We start from the raw sequence: 22,038 nt of genomic DNA on the forward strand, positions 1-22,038 counted from the left end.
GTCACCATACACATTTGGGGAATACGTTACCCAGAGACAGTCACCATACACATTTGGGGAATACGTCACCCAGAGACAGTCACCATACACATTTGGGGAATACGTTACCCAGAGACAGTCACCATACACATTTGGGGAATTCGTTACCCAGAGACAGTCACCATACACATTTGGGGAATACGTTACCCAGAGACAGTCACCATACACATTTGGGGAATGCGTTACCCAGAGACAGTCACCATACACATCTGGGGAATGCGTTACCCAGAGACAGTCACCATACACATTTGTGAAATACGTTACCCAGAGACAGTCACCAAACACATTTGGGGAATACGTTACCCAGAGACAGTCACCATACACATTTGGGGAATACGTTACCCAGAGACAGTCACCATACACATTTGGGGAATACGTTACCCAGAGACAGTCACCATACACATTTGGGGAATTCGTTACCCAGAGACAGTCACCATAAACGATGGGGGAGTCCGTCACCCAGAGACAGTCACCATACACATTTGGGGAATACGTCACCCAGAGACAGTCACCAAACACATTTGGGGAATACGTTACCCAGAGACAGTCACCATACACATTTGGGGAATACGTTACCCAGAGACAGTCACCATACACATTTGGGGAATACGTTACCCAGAGACAGTCACCATACACATTTGGGGAATACGTTACCCAGAGACAGTCACCATAAACGATGGGGGAGTCCGTCACCCAGAGACAGTCACCATAAGCAGTAGGGGAATCCGTCACCTAGGGACAGTCACCATAAACAGTTGGGGAATCCGTTACTCACAGACAGTCATTATAACCAGTGGGGAATCCGTCACCCAGAGACAGTCACCATCAAAAGTGTTGGAATCCGTCACCCAGAGACAGTCACCATAAACAGCTGGGGAATCCGTCACCTAGAGACAGTCACTGTCAGCTGTTGGAAAGCCATGGCTCGTTTATTGAGGGAATAGAATCACAAATAATAAGAGCAATGGGTTTTCATAACTGACGTACATTGTAACATAAAGACTGTTGTGACTCTTTAATCGAAGTAATGGCCATATCATCGCTGATAGTGCAGGTGTGTCACCCAGATCTACACCGTATGGTGTATGTACAAACATAAACGTTCGTGTAGATATCTTGTGCGATATCCGTTCAGCTACAATGACAACTAGTGTTTGTTTTGACAATGACATGCTCATTGAACCAGGCAACCATTTGCCCGTTCCATCATTAGTAATGCCTAGTGCTTATCACCCGAGACTCCATCTCCTGTTGGCCTGCATCTTCCTGGTTCTGACCAATCAACTGACCAACCGTCCATCTATGTTGGTATCAGTTGGCAATTTGCACTTAAGGACATCCCAGGGATAGAAATATTTAAGTCAACAGAGCAGCTAGGGCAACTGTAGATACAAAGCAGCCAATGTATTTAAAACATCGATCTTTCCTCCTCACCTACATCATCATATTTCCCTAACAACTAAAACTTCAACAAAGTACATACTGACAAATAAACTGACGCAGTCGGCATTATCAACCAACCAAGACGTCACGATTCAGTGTTTAGATGAAGAAACAAGGCACGAGGCACAAGTGGTTTTAAATGATTAAAGTGCTGGAGACGAACTGTTGATAGTGACAATTGTCTCGCGACTGTCTTGGCAACGAGCCCGGTACAATTGATTACCACTGCTGTCGCAGTTTCATTCATCTCGCCGGTCTCCGTCGGAAAGGTTTCAGCGAGTTCGTCTTTGACAGGTCAGGTACCACTGTAAGCTCACCATGGTAAGTACAATGTTTTGCTTAAGGCAGTAACACTACATGAAGCCACAGTGGCTGGTACAGATGCACCGGTGTTTCGGGCACTTCGAGTATACCTTTAGACGCTCGCTTGTAGGGACTTCTGATATGGGAGTGTTGGTGTCATTCATATGCTGTTAATAACATAACTCAGTCATCAAAAAGTTATGTTTAGCATTATAAAAACTGCGCAGTCAAAACGATCTTCAAGGTAACAGAAGAATGGTAGGGATTCCTGTAAATACCTTAAATTTGTAATCACGGTTATCATAATCAACACAGTTTTTAATGATGAGGAGAGGTGTTGTGTAGAGTGTTGTGAGATTGACTTAAAGTAAGGGATCCTGTTGTGGATGAGTGTATTTAAACTATGCCCTAGAGATTAGCCTACAATATAAAAGCAACTGTTTATCCACTGTTAGGTACTTGTGGATACACATGTGTATTCAGATATGCCTGTAAGGAACTGTGTGTGCTGTGTACCAGTGACTCTACCTGTTTTATCAATATTGTTCTGTCAATGTTTATTCGAAACTAACAGCGAATGAATGAGTATGGTGTTACATCGCTTTTAGCAACATTCCAGCAATAGCACGGCTTTGGACACCAGACATGGGCTTCACATATTGTGCCCATGTGGGGAAATGATGAACTGGACGATGTCATGTAGAAAGCTCATGAAAGTTATTCCGCTGTCTGTGTCATCCTGGTGGATGTATCACACCGTGTGCAGTCTCCCGTGATGCTACTAAAGTCGTACTTGGTTTATCACCAAGGATACTTCGCACCTAGAATTGGTTTTGGGTTTCGACAATATGCGATGGTTAAACATCCGAATTGAAGTGAACTAATAACTCCGTCTGTCAGGCAGGAATGTAACTGAACAGTGAATTGACACGGGAAAGTATGGGTATTATTCAACATTTTCCATAATATTTGAAAAGACGAATTCTACACATACGAATAATACAGTTGTGCGAATATGGCGACTTAAACCGCATTCTCACAGCGTGTCACCTGTACATATCCTAAATTACAGAACTCACGTATATACATTGTTAACGGAAATGTCCAGGACACATATTGCGATAGTTTAGAAATAATAGAAGCCTGACTTGTAAACTTGTCATACAGCCAGATTTTGTGTTTAAGTTATAACTATACCAGTCTTACAAAGTATCGGCATACAGAACTACCGTAGTAATGATACCGTTGCATGATAAGTTACATTAATCATAACAGCGCGGCCAAGGTACAAGATTAGAATATGACTTTGATAACATATAGAACTAGGTTCATTGTTCAAGTAAGGCGCATTTTAATAAAAAAAATATGGAAACAGCAAAGCATTAAGCAACTATGTCTTACCTTGATACAAACAGAAGGGTCCCAGGGTCAGACTGATGCATGTTTCAGACCCTGGTGCTTATATAGCTGAACTCTCTGCTTGTATGGTATGATCAGTTTCCCTGAAATGGAGACGACGCTTTGCCTAACTTTTGAAAAGTTATGGCATCGAGATATTACTCAATTTTTGGAGATGGCTTTAGAGATTATAATTGGCCGTGTATTGTCGGAAAAGTTGAGTAATAACCAGTAATGTACGTGGTTAAGCCTCCACATCTACATCTGTCTAACTTTACAGCGTGTACAGGTTTGAATATTTGACCATTAAGTTGTGGCCGGAGCGGTCACTACAAACACTGGAGTGTATTCTCAATCAGGCTTTTAGCGGCATGGGGCGATGCCAGTAGCATGGTCAGCTGTCAGTTACGCAAGTTACCGATAACAAGTCTGCTACAACGTGAATACTTTAACAAAATGTACGAAATATAACATATATTTTGGTGAGAAATATCTGAATAATTTGAGATGGTGTGAAATCATGGAATATACTGATATGTATGCTATGTCCTATTCAACAGTCATCACTTCAGATTGGATGACGTAATTATACAGTCATCACTGAAACGAATATCGATACATATTTTTTGTAAGTACGGATCGAGTTAAAGGTGATCGTCGATGACTCTTTCACCACAATATTCAATTACTAGTATTCAATGTTATGATTATAAAGTAACTTCTGTGATATTAGTGAGTGAGTGTGATTCAGTTTAGCTTTACGCCGCATTCAGCAATTTTCCGGCTATATGGCGGCGGTCACCTCACGTGAGCCACATATACTAAAATACTACAGGCGAAAATTATATATAACTGAAAATGCATTTAATAGCTCTTACTTTAATTGTACAGAGATGCTTCGTCCAGGGGTTCCGTAATATCTGGTGTAGTATTAATCAGCCTTGATATCAAACTCACATATAACTATACAATGGCAACAGTGAAGACTGTTTTCAACCATCCTCAGAGACAAATTCCATTTGGTGTAGAGGATGAAAACACCTGTGAATGTGAATGTGAATGTGAATGTGAATGTGAATGTGAATGTGAATGTGAATGTGAATGTGTTTTAGAGTGAACACCTTTGATGTTCGAAGTATTACACGTGCACAGCCCCTCTGAATCTCTCTTGATACAGTTGTAAACATAGCCACCACATACCTGCTCTAAGAACCTGTTTTCATGCAAGTTCTAAAAGTCAACCTTACTCATGTTTCCAGAGGGAATGCATCTCTATCCACGTCGGCCAGGCCGGATGTCAGATTGGCAATGCATGCTGGGAGTTGTATTGTCTGGAGCATGGCATCCAGCCTGATGGTCAGATGCCCTCTGACAAGACCCTCGGTGGTGGTGACGACTCCTTCAACACCTTCTTCAGCGAGACAGGAGCAGGGAAACACGTCCCCAGGGCCGTCTTCGTCGACCTTGAACCCACTGTTGTCGGTAAGTGCCGTGATTTTGAGTGATGCATAGACTTTAGTGATTTCATTACAGTCATACCGTTACATGGTCTGTCATGTGGACATTGAAATTAGAAGTGTTTAAGCCGTAGCGTGTGTACCACAGGCATTTATAAAGTACTGACGAAAAAAGAAATCTAAGAAATGTTGTTTTGACACAGATGATTAATCTTCAGTATCATCTTGAGAAGAAGAAGAATCAATTTGGTATCAGAACATATCCTGAAGGTCCATTTCTCTTTAACAGATGAGGTCCGTACCGGAACTTACCGCCAGCTGTTCCATCCCGAGCAGCTGATCACCGGCAAGGAGGACGCCGCCAACAACTACGCTCGTGGCCATTACACTGTAGGCAAAGAGCTTATTGACCTTGTCCTTGACCGCATCAGGAAGTTGGCTGACCAGTGCACTGGACTCCAGGGCTTCCTCATCTTCCACAGCTTCGGTGGTGGTACTGGCTCCGGCTTCACCTCTCTCTTGATGGAACGGTTGTCTGTGGACTATGGGAAGAAAGCCAAGCTTGAGTTCGCCATATACCCTTCCCCACAGGTGTCTACCGCCGTCGTGGAGCCCTACAACTCCATCCTGACCACCCACACCACCCTTGAACACTCCGACTGCGCCTTCATGGTCGACAACGAAGCTATCTACGACATCTGCCGACGTAACCTCGACATTGAACGTCCAACATACACCAATTTGAACCGTCTGATTGGTCAGATTGTCAGCTCCATCACTGCCTCTCTCCGATTTGATGGTGCCTTGAACGTGGATATGACCGAATTTCAGACCAACTTGGTGCCCTATCCACGTATTCATTTCCCTTTGGCTACCTATGCCCCAATCATCTCTGCGGAGAAGGCCTACCACGAACAGCTGAGTGTTGCTGAAGTCACCAGTGCTTGTTTCGAGCCCGCCAACCAGATGGTCAAATGCGATCCCCGTCACGGAAAGTATATGGCCTGCTGTCTGCTTTACCGTGGTGATGTCGTCCCGAAGGACGTCAACGCTGCCATCGTCACCATCAAGACGAAGAGAACCATCCAGTTTGTCGACTGGTGTCCAACTGGTTTCAAGGTGGGCATCAACTATCAGCCACCAACAGTTGTTCCCGGTGGTGACGTGGCCAAGGTCCAGAGAGCCGTCTGTATGTTGAGCAATACCACTGCCATTGCCGAGGCTTGGGCTCGTCTTGACCACAAGTTCGACCTGATGTACGCCAAACGAGCCTTCGTCCACTGGTACGTGGGTGAGGGTATGGAAGAGGGAGAGTTCTCCGAGGCCCGTGAAGACTTGGCTGCTTTGGAGAAGGACTACGAGGAGGTTGGAGTCGACTCTGTTGATGCCGAGGGTGAGGAGGAAGGAGACGAATACTAGACATGGAACTTCTTGTGTCCTTTCTTGTTAGATATTCTTTCACAAATATAACTGTATTCCGGGGAACTGTGATTTCTAGCATTAAACTACAGCGAAAAGTCACCTGTTTATCTGTCAACCCTAATGTTATCCAGTTTAAACATCAAATGTTCTAATAGCAAATTTGTTTTTATCCCTTTTGACGTCTGAATTCGGACTCTGTTACTTTTTGTTTATCCAAGAACAGTGTTGATTTAAAGTAATAAACTGAATAGAATACAGCTGTTATCAACGTTCCCCATTTGTTTTGTTTCCCGTCAGCATAATGAGGCCAAGATGGTGGTATTTGTCATGACCGTTTCTATTAATTCTCCACACCTTGATTAAGTAGACTCTACAATACTAGCTATGTATTTGCAAAGCATAGCAGATTGTATTTTAATCACGGCATCTTAGTTTACTGCTTGAGGAAAGACATCTATCAGAGAAACAAGCCTGGTATGCTGCCGATAAATAAAGAAACATTTCACTTAAATAACCACTGAGTCGTCGTGATTATTAACTCGAAGTTGTAAAATAGCTGTCAGTTTGCTGAACCAAACATCTCCAGTAGTTAGACAGTAACTGTTATGCTAACACGGTTTATTCCATCTTCCCGTTATTTCGGTGCGTGTGAATGAGAGCGGCATTTCAGTAATATCGCGAAAAGTCTAAGCGGCGAGTGTTCGACTTCTTTTTGACAAGGCAGCAAGTAGTACTTCAAAAAGGCCGCAACGTTAAGGAAACACCAGGTATCATCACCGACACGAATCTAGGATAAGAACCGATCACTAGAAGATCCCTGAACGTTGAGGGAACAACAGCGTCTTGAAATGAACATGCATGGCCATTCGGAATATGATCACCTAAATTAAGTAGCTTAACGAATAGACAGACCAATGTAATACTGGACAAATTTGAAAGCTAGGCACACGTAATTTGAATCCCATAGCGGAAACAGCGTGGTCGTTAATTCGAAAATAGTTGTGTATCACACTGCCATCATCCGGGCAACAGTACAAAGGATGAAACGAGATTGCGGCATCATTATGTTTACACAATATTGCATGATGTTCTGTGACCTTCTTGCGAACCTCACATCTGTACAACTGTTAGAACAGAAGAACACGAGTTTGATGTTCTCCAGGGCGGCTGTGAGGAAAACACAACTTCTCTTCATGAACAGATGAACCTGTAGAATTGTAGAGAAAATCGCTGTAAACTGTGTGGGAACCTTGTGACAATCAATCTAAAGTTTGGGAGAACCAGTCACCCTGGGATAATTATGATAAACAACAGGAGAACCAGTCACTTACGATCAATTCAGATCAACTGTGAGAGAAAAAAGAGACAGTTGACATAATCTGTGGGAGAACCGGTCACCATAAACAGTGGGGGAATCCGTCACCCAGAGACAGTTACCATAAACAGTGAGGGAATCCGTCACCCAGAGGCAGTCACCATAAACAGTGGGGGAATCCGTCACCTAGAGACAGTCGCCATAAGCAGTAGGGGAATCCGTCACCTAGGGACAGTCACCATAAACAGTAGGGGAATCCGTCACCTAGGGACAGTCACCATACACATTTGGGGAATCCGTCACCCAGAGACAGTCACCATAAGCAGTAGGGGAGTCCGTCACCTAGGGACAGTCACCATACACACTTGGGGAATCCGTCACCCAGAGACAGTCACCATAAGCAGTAGGGGAATCCGTCACCTAGGGACAGTCACCATAAAAAGTGGGGGAATCCGTTACTCACAGACAGTCATTATAACCAGTGGGGAATCCGTCACCCAGAGACAGTCACCATAAACAGCTGGGGAATCCGTCACCTAGAGACAGTCACTGTCAGCTGTTGGAAAACCATGGCTCGTTTATTCAGGGAATAGAATCACAAATAATAAGAGCAATGGGTTTTCATAACTGACGTACATTGTAACATAAAGACTGTTGTGACTCTTTAATCGAAGTAATGGCCATATTATCGCTGATAGTGCAGGTGTGTCACCCAGATCTACAACCCCTCATGGTATATGTACAAACTTAAAAAAACACGTAGAGCGCTGGTGCGATATCCGTTCAGCTACAATGACAACTAGTGTTCATTTTGATTATGACATGCTCATTGAACCAGACAACCATTTGCCCGTTCCATCATTAGTAATGCCTAGTGCTTATCACCCGAGACTCCATCTCCTGTTGGCCTGCATCTTCCTGGTTCTGACCAATCAACTGACCAACCGTCCATCTATGTTGGTATCAGTTGGCAATTTGCACTTAAGGACATCCCAGGGATAGAAATATTTAAGTCAACAGAGCAGCTAGGGCAACTGTAGATACAAAGCAGCCAATGTATTTAAAACATCGATCCTTCCTCCCCACCTACTTCATCATCTTTCTCTAACAACTAAAACTTCAACAAAGTACATACTGACAAATAAACTGACGCAGTCGGCATTATCAATCAACCAAGACGTCACGTTTCAGTGCTTATATGAAGAAACAAGGCACGAGGCACAAGTGGTTTTAAATGATTAAAGTGCTGGAGACGAACTGTTGATAGTGACAATTGTTTCGCGACTGTCTTGGCAACGAGTCTGGTACAATTGATCACCACTACTGTCACAGGTTCATTCGTCTCGCCGGTCTTCATTGGAAGGGTTTCAGCGAGTTCGTCTTTGACAGGTCAGGCACCACTGTTAGCTCACCATGGTAAGTACAATGTTTTGGTTAATGCAGTAACACTACATGAAGCCACAGTGGCTTCGGGCATTTCGAGTATAACTTTAGACGCTCGTTTGTAGGAACTTCTGGCACGGGAGTGTTGGTGTCATTCATAAGCTGTTGGCAACATAACTCTTGACCCAGTCTTGAAGGTAGCATAAACGTTAGCAACAGAAGACTGAAAATATAGGTATTCCTGTCGGAAGATCAATAAGCATAGTTATCATGCTAAACATAGTGATTAATGATGTGGAGAGGTGTTGTGAAGATACGGTTGTGGCTTAGTATATTCATTCCAAGGCCCTAGAGACTTTAGCCTACATCATTTAGCCTACAACTTAGTAAAGCAACTGTTCATCAACCCAGGTAGCAACATGTATATTCAGGTATACCTACAAGGAATTGTATGTGCTGTGCCCCAATGGCTATACCTATCTTGAAATAATTCTAATATTGTTCTGTCGGTGTTTATTTGAAAGTATTAGTGAATGAATGAGTGTGGTGTTACGCCGCTTTTAGCAATATTCCAACCATATCACGGCGTTGGACACCAGAAATGGGCTACACATATTGTGCCTATGTGGGGAATCGATTAATAGGACGTTATCGTTTAGAAGGCGTTGTCATGAACGTTATTCCGCTGTCTGTGTCATCCTCGTGGATGTATCACGCCGTGTGCAGTCTCCCGTGATGCTACCATGGCAACCGTAGTGTTATGTTTACATCGACAAACTAAGTGAACCAGATAGTCATTTGTCCGTGACGTCATCACTGATAAGATGGTGTGAAATCATGGAAGATATTGATGTGTATGCTATGTCCTATTCAACAGTCATCACTTCAGATTAATTATACAGCCATCACTGAAACGAATATCGATACTTATTCCTTAAAAATACAGATTGATGTAAGTTAAAAGGCAAGTTTCGTGACATGAGTGAGTGAGTGAGTGAGGTAGTTTAGTTTTACGCCGCAGTCAGTAATATTCCGGCTACATGGCGACGGTCACGTCACATGAGCCACAGATACTGAAATACCGAAGGTGTAAATTATATATGACTAATAATGCATTTAACAGCTCTCATTTTAATTGTAAGAAGGTGCTCCGTGAAAGAACTCCATAATGTCTGATGGAGCATGAGCCAGCAACAGAAGGAGGCAACAGAAAAGATTGTCCTTGACTATCCTCAGAAACGAATTCAATTTTTGTGAATATTTTGTGGAATAACTCCTGATACAGCTATGAACATAACCGACGCATTCCTGCTCTACGAACCTGTTTTCATGCAAGTTCGTATAGTCAACCGTATTCATTGTTTCCAGAGGGAATGCATCTCTGTCCACGTCGGCCAGGCTGGAGTCCAGATGGGCAATGCATGCTGGGAGTTGTATTGTCTGGAGCACGGCATCCAGCCCGATGGCCAGATGCCCTCTGACAAAACCATCGGGGGTGGTGACGACTCCTTCAACACCTTCTTCAGCGAGACTGGAGCGGGAAAACATGTCCCCAGGGCCGTCTTCGTCGACCTTGAGCCAACGGTAGTGGGTAAGTCGACCTTGAGCCAACGGTAGTGGGTAAGTGCCGTGGTTATGAGTGATTTAAAGACTTGTCGATTTCATTACAGTCATACCGTTACATGGTCTGTCATGTGGACATTTAATTCAGCACTGTTTAAGACATGACGTGTGTACCACAGGCATTTATAAAGAACTGACGAAAAAAGTTCTTTAGACTCAGACGATCAATCGTCAATATTATCTTGACGACACGAAGAATTAATTTGGTATCAGGACAGATCCAGAAGATACAATTCTCTTCCACAGATGAGGTCCGTACCGGGACTTACCGCCAGCTGTTCCATCCCGAGGAGCTTGTCACCGGCAAGGAGGACGCCGCCAACAACTACGCTCGTGGCCACTACACTGTAGGCAAAGAGCTTATTGACCTTGTCCTTGACCGCATCAGGAAGTTGGCTGACCAGTGCACTGGACTCCAGGGCTTCCTCATCTTCCACAGCTTCGGTGGTGGTACTGGCTCCGGCTTCACCTCTCTCTTGATGGAACGGTTGTCTGTGGACTACGGCAAGAAATCCAAGCTTGAGTTCGCCATATACCCCGCCCCACAGGTGTCTACTGCCGTCGTGGAGCCCTACAACTCCATCCTGACTACCCACACCACCCTTGAACACTCCGACTGCGCCTTCATGGTCGACAACGAGGCTATCTACGACATCTGCCGCCGCAACCTCGACATTGAACGTCCAACATACACCAATTTGAACCGTCTGATTGGTCAGATTGTCAGCTCCATCACTGCTTCACTCCGATTTGATGGTGCCCTGAACGTGGATCTGACCGAGTTCCAGACCAACTTGGTGCCCTATCCACGTATTCATTTCCCTTTGGCTACCTATGCACCAGTGATCTCTGCGGAGAAGGCCTACCACGAACAGCTGAGTGTTGCTGAAGTCACCAGTGCTTGTTTCGAGCCCGCCAACCAGATGGTCAAATGCGATCCCCGTCACGGAAAGTATATGGCCTGCTGTCTGCTTTACCGTGGTGATATTGTCCCGAAGGACGTCAACGCTGCCATCGCCACCATCAAGACTAAGAGAACCATCCAGTTTGTCGACTGGTGTCCCACTGGTTTCAAGGTGGGCATCAACTATCAGCCACCAACTGTTGTTCCCGGTGGTGATCTGGCCAAGGTCCAGAGAGCTGTTTGCATGTTGAGCAACACCACTGCCATTGCCGAGGCTTGGGCTCGTCTTGACCACAAGTTCGACCTGATGTACGCCAAACGAGCCTTCGTCCACTGGTACGTGGGTGAGGGTATGGAGGAGGGAGAGTTCTCCGAGGCCCGTGAGGACTTGGCAGCCCTGGAGAAGGACTACGAGGAAGTTGGAATGGATTCCGCTCAGGACGAAGAGGAGGAAGGAGACGAATACTAGACATGGAACCATGTTAAAGGCACGACATGTCCTGTCCTGCTGAATGTATCTTGCCCAAAGATACCTTTATTGCAGACAACTGTGATTTCTAGAATGTGGAAAGTCACCTATTTATATGTTCACCCTTGAAGTAATTATCCAGTTAAACATACTCAGACTGCTAATTCTGTTTGTTTTAAAAGCAAATTTTGCTTGTATTTCTGTTCTCATCTGAATATGGAATTTTTGCACCTTTGTTTCTTAATGAACTGAATAAAATACAGCTGTCATCGACTTCCCCTTCTTTGCTTTCCGTCAACATAATGAGGCCAAGATGGAGGTATTTGTCATGACCTTTTCTATTTATCCTCCACAGCTGGATTCAGTAGCCTCTGTCTGGCTAGTGGTTAAGGAATTCTCTGGTGCTGCCGAAGGCACGGGTTCGATTCCCCACATTGTTACGAAGTGTTGAGCAGATTTCTGGTCTCCCCGGCCGTGATATTGCTGGGGCTAGGAGCGGTGAAAAACTAAACTCGCTCATTGCGCAGTTATTCACAAGCCATGTTTCGGTGTCTGCTGTCATATCTGCAATATGGCGTCGTTTATATCACGATGACTTAACGTATTGTGGAAGGAACGACATCTATCAGAGAAACACATCTTGTATGGTGCCTACAAATCAAAAAACATTTTACAGTCTATTTAAACCAACCAGGACGTCTTCTCGATTGCTAACACGACAATGTAACATAGTTGTGAGCTTGGTTAACCTACCATCTCCAGTGACTGTTATGTTCAGACTGCTTAGTCCGTCTTCCAGTCATCTCGGTGGGAGTGAGAGAGATATCATATGCATTTCAGTTATGTGACGGAAACACAAAGTAAAATATCTCTGTGAGCGAGAGCGACTTCTTTTGGGTCCGTCTGTAAGCAGTTAACTGAAACCTTTAAAAAGCCCGCTACGTTAATGAAACACAAGGACTTATTTATGAAACAAATCTGAGATGTTAACTGATGATCAAATATCTTTGTATGTTGAAGGGAACAACAGCGTCTTGAAATTAATATGCATGGCCATTTGGAATAACTTCACTGACGCTCTTTCGTGACGTTGAGATGAAGCGGACCTATCATAAACACTGAGTGAGTGTTTAGTTTTACGCTGCATATATCAATATTCCAGCAATATCACGGCGGCTAAAATGCTGAACACGATGGATTTTCGTCAAGGACCTGTGATCGTCTAGTTAGGACGAGAGGGAGTTCGGACAGAGTTCGGAGAGAGAGTTCGGAGAGAGAGAGAGAGAGGAGAGAGAGAGAGGAGAGAGAGAGGAGAGAGAGAATGAGAGAGAGAGGAGAGATAGAGAGGGGTGGGGAGAGACAAAGGGAGAGCGAGGAAGCTATACATGTAAATGGGAAAAGGAAACATAGGAAAACATAAATTATGTAAGTTATTTCGCAGATCAGGAATGTGGATTTCTATTGATGTAGGTGCGTTAAGCGTACGTGTTGTAAGAGATCAATGGTTACAACATCACAGATACCCAGGGTGGTAAACAACACAACATCAGCAGTGAAAGCCTCCTTGTTGTCCTAAGTCGACTTCAGCACACAGATGAATCGATGAGTGGCTTAGTTGCCAAGTGACCGTAGTGATTCAATGCGTTTAATGATCTGCCATCTCCAATTTAACATTTCGTACTCTACAATGTCGTTTACAGTATTCAATATAACACTGACATGTAGGGATATGTAATTCACCAGGAAATATTCGAAGAGTTTTGGAAACATTAAAATGATGTACATGGTGGTCATTTGAAATATGAATCACGCTGTCAGACGTCGAGGGGGGGGGGGGGGGGTGGTGGTGGCGGGGCAGTTCTTCCCTTCCATAAGCGGTATTTTAAGCTGGGTTCCGTCTTGTATATCGCGGGAAAAAAGAAACCTAAAAGTTAGAGAGACGAGAATCAGCTTACACTTTATTTCAGCAATCTGCTTCATTCTGTGACGTCAGGCTTCGACGCCAGGTGGCGGTGTAATGCTGTTCAGTGTTGTGGTGTATGGGGTTGTGTGACTGGGATTTCATGTAACAGTATGTGAGATCATGACGGTTGGTGTAATACTATGCGAGATGATAGGGGTTGGTGTAATACTATGTGAGATGATGGTGGTTGGTGTAACAGTATGTGAGATCATGACGGTTGGTGTAATACTATGCGAGATGATAGGGGTTGGTGTAATACTATGTGAGATGATGGTGGTTGGTGTAATACTATGCGAGATGATGACGGTTGGTGTAACACTATGCGAGATGATAGGGGTTGGTGTAATACTATGTGAGATGATAGGGGTTGGTGTAATACTATGCGAGATGATGACGGTTGGTGTCATACTATGTGAGATGATAGGGGTTGGTGTAATACTATGTGAGATGATGGTGGTTGGTGTAACACTATGTGAGATGATAGGGGTTGGTGTAATACTATGCGAGATGATGACGGTTGGTGTAATACTATGCGAGATGATGGTGGTTGGTGTAATACTATGTGAGATGATAGGGGTTGGTGTAATACTATGTGAGATGATAGGGGTTGGTGTAATACTATGCGAGATGATGGTGGTTGGTGTAATACTATGTGAGATGATAGGGGTTGGTGTAATACTATGTGACATGATAGGGGTTGGTGTAATACTATGTGAGATGATGGTGGTTGGTGTAATACTATGCGAGATGATGGTGGTTGGTGCAATACTATGTGACATGATAGGGGTTGGTGTAATACTATGTGAGATGATGGTGGTTGGTGTAATACTATGCGAGATGATGGTGGTTGGTGCAATACTATGTGAGATGATGGTGGTTGGTGTAATACTATGTGAGATGATGGTGGTTGGTGTAATACTATGTGAGATGATAGGGGTTGGTGTAATACTATGTGAGATGATAGGGGTTGGTGTAACACTATGTGAGATGATGGTGGTTGGTGTAATACTATGCGAGATGATGGTGGTTGGTGCAATACTATGTGAGATGATGGTGGTTGGTGTAATACTATGTGAGATGATGGTGGTTGGTGTAATACTATGTGAGATGATAGGGGTTGGTGTAATACTATGTGAGATGATGACGGTTGGTGTAATACTATGCGAGATGATGGTGGTTGGTGTAATACTATGTGAGATGATGGTGGTTGGTGTAATACTATGTGAGATGATGGTGGTTGGTGTAACACTATGTGAGATGATAGGGGTTGGTGTAATACTATGTGAGATGATGGTGGTTGGTGTAATACTATGCGAGATGATGGTGGTTGGTGTAATACTATGTGAGATGATGACGGTTGGTGTAACACTATGCGAGATGATAGGGGTTGGTGTAATACTATGTGAGATGATAGGGGTTGGTGTAATACTATGCGAGATGATGACGGTTGGTGTAATACTATGCGAGATGATGGTGGTTGGTGTAATACTATGAAAGATGATGGTGGTTGGTGTAACACTATGTGAGATGATAGGGGTTGGTGTAATACTATGTGAGATGATGGTGGTTGGTGTAATACTATGTGAGATGATAGGGGTTGGTGTAATACTATGTGAGATGATGACGGTTGGTGTAATACTATGTGAGATGATAGGGGTTGGTGTAACACTATGTGAGATGATGGTGGTTGGTGTACTACTATGTGAGATGATAGGGGTTGGTGTAATACTATGTGAGATGATAGGGTTTGGTGTAATACTATGTGAGATGATAGGGGTTGGTGTAGTACTATGCGAGATGATGGTGGTTGGTGTAACACTATGTGAGATGATGACGGTTGGTGTAATACTATGCGAGATGATAGGGGTTGGTGTAACACTATGTGAGATGATGGTGGTTGGTGTAATACTATGCGAGATGATCGGGGTTGGTGTTAGACTATGCGAGATGATGGTTGTTGGTGTAATACTATGTGAGGTGATGGAGGTTGGTGTAACACTATGTGAGATGATGGGGGTTGGTGTCATACTATGTGAGATGATGGTGGTTGGTGTAATACTATGCGAGATGATAGGGGTTGGTGTAACACTATGTGAGGTGATGGAGGTTGGTGTAATACTATGTGAGATGATGACGGTTGGTGTAATACAATGCGAGATGATAGTGGATGGTGTAATACTATGCGAGATGATGGTGGTTGGTGTAACACTATGTGAGATGATAGGGGTTGGTGTAATACTATGCGAGATGATGGTGGTTGGTGTAATACTATGCGAGATGATGGTGGTTGGTGTAACACTATGTGAGATCATGGGGGTTGGTGTACTACTATGCGAGATGATGGTGGTTGGTTTAATACTATGTGAGATGATGACGGTTGGTGTAATACTATGCGAGATGATAGGGGTTGGTGTAATACTATGTGAGATGATAGGGGTTGGTGTAATACTATGCGAGATGATGACGGTTGGTGTAATACTATGCGAGATGATGGTGGTTGGTGTAATACTATGTGAGATGATGGTAGTTGGTGTAATACTACGTGAGATGATGACGGTTGGTGTAATACTATGCGAGATGATAGGGGTTGGTGTAATACTATGTGAGATGATAGGGGTTGGTGTAATACTATGTGAGATGATGACGGTTGGTGTAATACTATGTGAGATGATAGGGGTTGGTGTTATACTATGCGAGATGATGACGGTTGGTGTAATACTATGTGAGATGATGACGGTTGGTGTAATACTATCCGAGATGATAGGGGTTGGTGTAATACTATGTGAGATGATAGGGGTTGGTGTAATACTATGCGACATGATGACGGTTGGTGTAATACTATGCGAGATGATGGTGGTTGGTGTAATACTATGCAAGATGATGGTGGTTGGTGTAACACTATGTGAGATGATAGGGGTTGGTGTAATACTATGTGAGATGATGGTGGTTGGTGTACTACTAGCTGAGATGATAGGGGTTGGTGTAATACTATGTGAGATGATAGGGTTTGGTGTAATACTATGTGATATGATAGGGGTTGGTGTAATACTATGCGAGATGATGGTGGTTGGTGTAACACTATGTGAGATGATGACGGTTGGTGTAATACTATGCGAGATGATAGGGTTTGGTGTAACACTATGTGAGATGATGGTGGTTGGTGTAATACTATGCGAGGTGATCGGGGTTGGTGTTATACTATTCGAGATGATGGTGGTTGGTGTAATACTATGTGAGGTGATGGAGGTTGGTGTAACACTATGTGAGATGATGGGGGTTGGTGTCATACAATGTGAGATGATGGTGGTTGGTGTAATACTATGCGAGATGATAGGGGTTGGTGTAACACTATGTGAGGTGATGGAGGTTGGTGTAATACTATGTGAGATGATGACGGTTGGTGTAATACTATGCGAGATGATGGTGGATGGTGTAATACTATGCGAGATGATGGTAGGTTGGTGTAACACTATGTGAGTTGATAGGGGTTGGTGTAATACTATGTGAGATGATGACGGTTGGTGTAATACTATGCGAGATGATAGGGGTTGGTGTAATACTATGTGAGATGATAGGGGTTGGTGTAATACTATGCGAGATGATGACGGTTGGTGTAATACTATGCGAGATGATAGGGGTTGGTGTAATACTATGTGAGATGATAGGGGTTGGTGTAATACTATGTGAGATGATGACGGTTGGTGTAATACTATGCGAGATGATAGGGGTTGGTGTAATACTATGTGAGATGATAGGAGTTGGTGTAATACTATGTGAGATGATGACGGTTGGTGTAATACTATGTGAGATGATAGGGGTTGGTGTAATACTATGCGAGATGATGGTGGTTGGTGTAATACTATGCGAGATGATGGTGGTTGGTGTAACACTATGTGAGATCATGGGGGTTGGTGTAATACTATGCGAGATGATGGTGGTTGGTTTAATACTATGTGAGATGATGACGGTTGGTGTAATACTATGCGAGATGATAGGGGTTGGTGTAATACTATGTGAGATGATAGGGGTTGGTGTAATACTATGCGAGATGATGACGGTTGGTGTAATACTATGCGAGATGATAGGGGTTGGTGTAATACTATGTGAGATGATAGGGGTTGGTGTAATACTATGTGAGATGATGACGGTTGGTGTAATACTATGCGAGATGATAGGGGTTGGTGTAATACTATGTGAGATGATAGGAGTTGGTGTAATACTATGTGAGATGATGACGGTTGGTGTAATACTATGTGAGATGATAGGGGTTGGTGTAATACTATGCGAGATGATGACGGTTGGTGTAATACTATGTGAGATGATGACGGTTGGTGTAATACTATCCGAGATGATAGGGGTTGGTGTAATACTATGTGAGATGATAGGGGTTGGTGCAATACTATGCGAGATGATGGTGGTTGGTGTAATACAATGAGAGATGATGGTGGTTGGTGTAATACTATGTGAGATGATGGTGGTTGGTGTAACACTATGTGAGATGATAGGGGTTGGTGTAACACTATGTGAGATGATAGGGGTTGGTGTAATACTATGCGAGATGATGACGGTTGGTGTAATACTATGTGAGATGATGACGTTTGGTGTAATACTATGTGAGATGATAAGGGTTGGTGTAACACTATGTGAGATGATGGTGGTTGGTGTAATACTATGTGAGATGATAGGGGTTGGTGTAATACTATGCGAGATAATGGTGGATGGTGTAATACTATGCGAGATGATGGTGGTTGGTGAAACACTATGTGAGATGATGACGGTTGGTGTAGTACTATGCGAGATGATAGGGGTTGGTGTAACACTATGTGGGATGATGGTGGTTGGTGTAATACTATGCGAGATGATGACAGTTGGTGTAATACTATGCGAGATGATAGGGGTTGGTGTAATACTATGTGAGATGATAGGGGTTGGTGTAATACTATGCGAGATGATGATGGTTGGTGTAATACTATGCGAGATGATGGTGGTTGGTGTAATACTATGAAAGATGATGGTGGTTGGTGTAACACTATGTGAGATGATAGGGGTTGGTGTAATACTATGTGAGATGATGGTGGTTGGTGTAGTACTATGTGAGATGATAGGGGTTGGTGTAATACTATGTGAGATGATGACGGTTGGTGTAATACTATGTGAGATGATAGGGGTTCGTGTAACACTATGTGAGATGATGGTGGTTGGTGTACTACTATGTGAGATGATAGGGGTTGGTGTAATACTATGTGAGATGATAGGGTTTGGTGTAATACTATGTGAGATGATAGGGGTTGGTGTAATACTATGCGAGATGATGGTGGTTGGTGTAACACTATGTGAGATGATGGTGGTTGGTGTAATGCTATGCGAGATGATCGGGGTTGGTGTTAGACTATGCGAGATGATGGTTGTTGGTGTAATACTATGTGAGGTGATGGAGGTTGGTGTAACACTATGTGAGATGATGGGGGTTGGTGTCATACTATGTGAGATGATGGTGGTTTTTGTAATACTATGCGAGATGATAGGGGTTGGTGTAACACTATGTGAGGTGATGGAGGTTGGTGTAATACTATGTGAGATGATGACGGTTGGTGTAGTACTATGCGAGATGATAGTGGATGGTGTAATACTATGCGAGATGATGGTGGTTGGTGTAACACTATGTGAGATGATAGGGGTTGGTGTAATACTATGCGAGATGATGACGGTTGGTGTAATACTATGCGAGATGATAGGGGTTGGTGTAATACTATGCGAGATGATGGTGGTTGGTGTAATACTATGCGAGATGATGGTGGTTGGTGTAACACTATGTTAGATCATGGAGGTTGGTGTAATATTATGCGAGATGATGGTGGTTGGTTTAATACTATGTGAGATGATGACGGTTGGTGTTATACTATGCGAGATGATAGGGGTTGGTGTAATACTATGTGAGATGATCGGGGTTGGTGTAATACTATGCGAGATGATGGTGGTTGGTGTAACACTATGTGAGATGATGACGGTTGGTGTAATACTATGCGAGATGATGGTGGTTGGTGTAGCACTATGCGAGATGATGGAGGTTGGTGTAGTACTATTCGAGATGATAGGGGTTGGTGTATTACTATGCGAGATGATGGTGGTTGGTGTAACACTATGTGAGATGATGGTGGTTGGTGTAATACTATGTGAGATGATAGGGGTTGGTGTAATACTATGCGAGATGATCGGGGTTGGTGTAATACTATGCGAGATGATGGTGGTTGGTGTAATACTATGCGAGATGATGGTGGTTGGTGTAGTACTATGTGAGATGATAGGAGTTGGTGTACTAGTATGCGAGATGATGGTGGTTGGTGTAATACTATGCGAGATGATCGGGGATGGTGTAATACTATGCGAGATGATGGTGGTTGGTGTAATACTATTTGAGATGATCGGGGTTGGTGTAATACTATGCGAGATGATGGTGGTTGGTGTAATACTATGTGAGATGATAGGGGTTGGTGTAATACTATGTGAAATGATGGTGGTTGGTGTAATACTATGTGAGATGATAGGGGTTGGTGTTATACTATGTGAGATGATGGTGGTTGGTGTAACACTATGTGAGATGATGGTGGTTGGTGTAATACTATGTGAGATGATAGGAGTTGGTGTAATACTATGCGAGATGATAGGGGTTGGTGTAATACTATGCGAGATGATGGTGGTTGGTGTAACACTGTGTGAGATGATGGTGGTTGGTGTAGTACTATGCGAGATGATAGGGGTTGGTGTAACACTATGTGAGATGATGGTGGTTGGTGTAATACTATGCGAGATGATCGGGGTTGGTGTTATACGATGTGAGATGATGGTGGTTGGTGTTATACTATGCGAGATGATGGTGGTTGGTGTAATACTATGCGAGAGATGATGGTTTTTGGTGTAACACTATGTGAGATGATGGTGGTTGGTGTAATACTATGTGAGATGATAGGGGTTGGTGTAATACTATGCGAGATGATGGGGGTTGGTGTAATACTATGCGAGATGATGGTGGTTGGTGTAACACTATGTGAGATGATGGTGGTTGGTGTAACACTATGTGAGGTGATGGAGGTTGGTGTAATACTATGTGAGATGATCGGGGTTGGTGTAATACTATGCGATATGATGGTGGTTGGTGTAACACCATGTGAGATGATGGTGGTTGGTGTAACACTATGTGAGATGATAGGGGTTGGTGTAATACTATGTGAGATGATGACGGTTGGTGTAGTACTATGAGAGATGATAGGGGTTGGTGTAACACTATGTGAGATGATGGTGGTTGGTGTAATACTATGCGAGATGATCGGGGTTGGTGTTATACTATGCGAGATGATAGGGGTTGGTGTAATACTATGCGAGATGATAGGGGTTGGTGTAATACTATGCGATATGATGGTGGTTGGTGTAACACCATGTGAGATGATGGTGGTTGGTGTAACACTATGTGAGATGATGGTGGTTGGTGTAATACTATGTGAGATGATAGGGGTTGGTGTAATACTATGCGAGATGATAGGGGTTGGTGTAATACTATGCGAGATGATGGTGGTTGGTGTAACACTATGTGAGATGATGGTGGTTGGTGTAACACTATGTGAGGTGATGGAGGTTGGTGTAGTACTATGCAAGATGATAGGGGTTGGTGTAATACTATGTGAGATGATGGTGGTTGGTGTAACACTATGTGAGATGATGGTGGTTGGTGTAATACTATGTGAGATGATAGGGGTTGGTGTAATACTATGCGAGATGATGGTGGTTGGTGTAATACTATGCGAGATGATGGTGGTTGGTGTAACACTATGTGAGATGATGGTGGTTGGTGTAATACTATGTGAGATGATAGGGGTTTGTGTAGTACTATGCGAGATGATAGGGGTTGGTGTAATACTATGCGAGATGATGGTATTTGGTGTAACACTATGTGAGATGATGGTGGTTGGTGTAACACTATGTGAGATGATGGTGGTTGGTGTAATACTATGTGAGGTGATGGAGGTTGGTGTAACACTATGTGAGATGATGGTGGTTGGTGTAATACTATGTGAGATGATGACGGTTTGTGTAATACTATGCGAGATGATGGTGGTTGGTGTAACACTATGCGAAATGATGGAGGTTGGTGTAGTACTATGCGAGATGATAGGGGTTGGTGTAATACTATGCGAGATGATGGTGGTTGGTGTAACACTATGCGAGATGATCGGGGATGGTGTAATACTATGCGAGATGATGGTGGTTGGTGTAATACTATTTGAGATGATCGGGGTTGGTGTAATACTATGCGAGATGATGGTG

General features: G+C 43.5%; 2 protein-coding genes across 2 annotated transcripts; both read left to right on the forward strand.

The window, feature by feature from the left end:
* Positions 1-1,715: 1,715 nt before the first annotated feature.
* On the forward strand, positions 1,716-6,319 carry LOC137255753 (tubulin alpha-1A chain-like). Its single transcript, XM_067793267.1, has 3 exons — positions 1,716-1,803; positions 4,443-4,665; positions 4,930-6,319. Exons 1-3 carry the CDS (start codon positions 1,801-1,803, stop codon positions 6,057-6,059), a joined length of 1,356 nt encoding a protein of 451 aa, XP_067649368.1. The 5' UTR covers positions 1,716-1,800; the 3' UTR covers positions 6,060-6,319.
* A 2,357-nt stretch (positions 6,320-8,676) lies between these two features.
* LOC137255806 (tubulin alpha-1D chain-like) lies at positions 8,677-12,029 on the forward strand. The gene is made up of 3 exons (XM_067793347.1): positions 8,677-8,793; positions 10,129-10,351; positions 10,630-12,029. Exons 1-3 carry the CDS (start codon positions 8,791-8,793, stop codon positions 11,754-11,756), a joined length of 1,353 nt encoding a protein of 450 aa, XP_067649448.1. The 5' UTR covers positions 8,677-8,790; the 3' UTR covers positions 11,757-12,029.
* Positions 12,030-22,038: the final 10,009 nt, after the last annotated feature.

This window comes from Haliotis asinina, chromosome 11 (assembly GCF_037392515.1).
Source record: "Haliotis asinina isolate JCU_RB_2024 chromosome 11, JCU_Hal_asi_v2, whole genome shotgun sequence".
Taxonomy (NCBI): Eukaryota; Metazoa; Mollusca; class Gastropoda; order Lepetellida; family Haliotidae; genus Haliotis; species Haliotis asinina.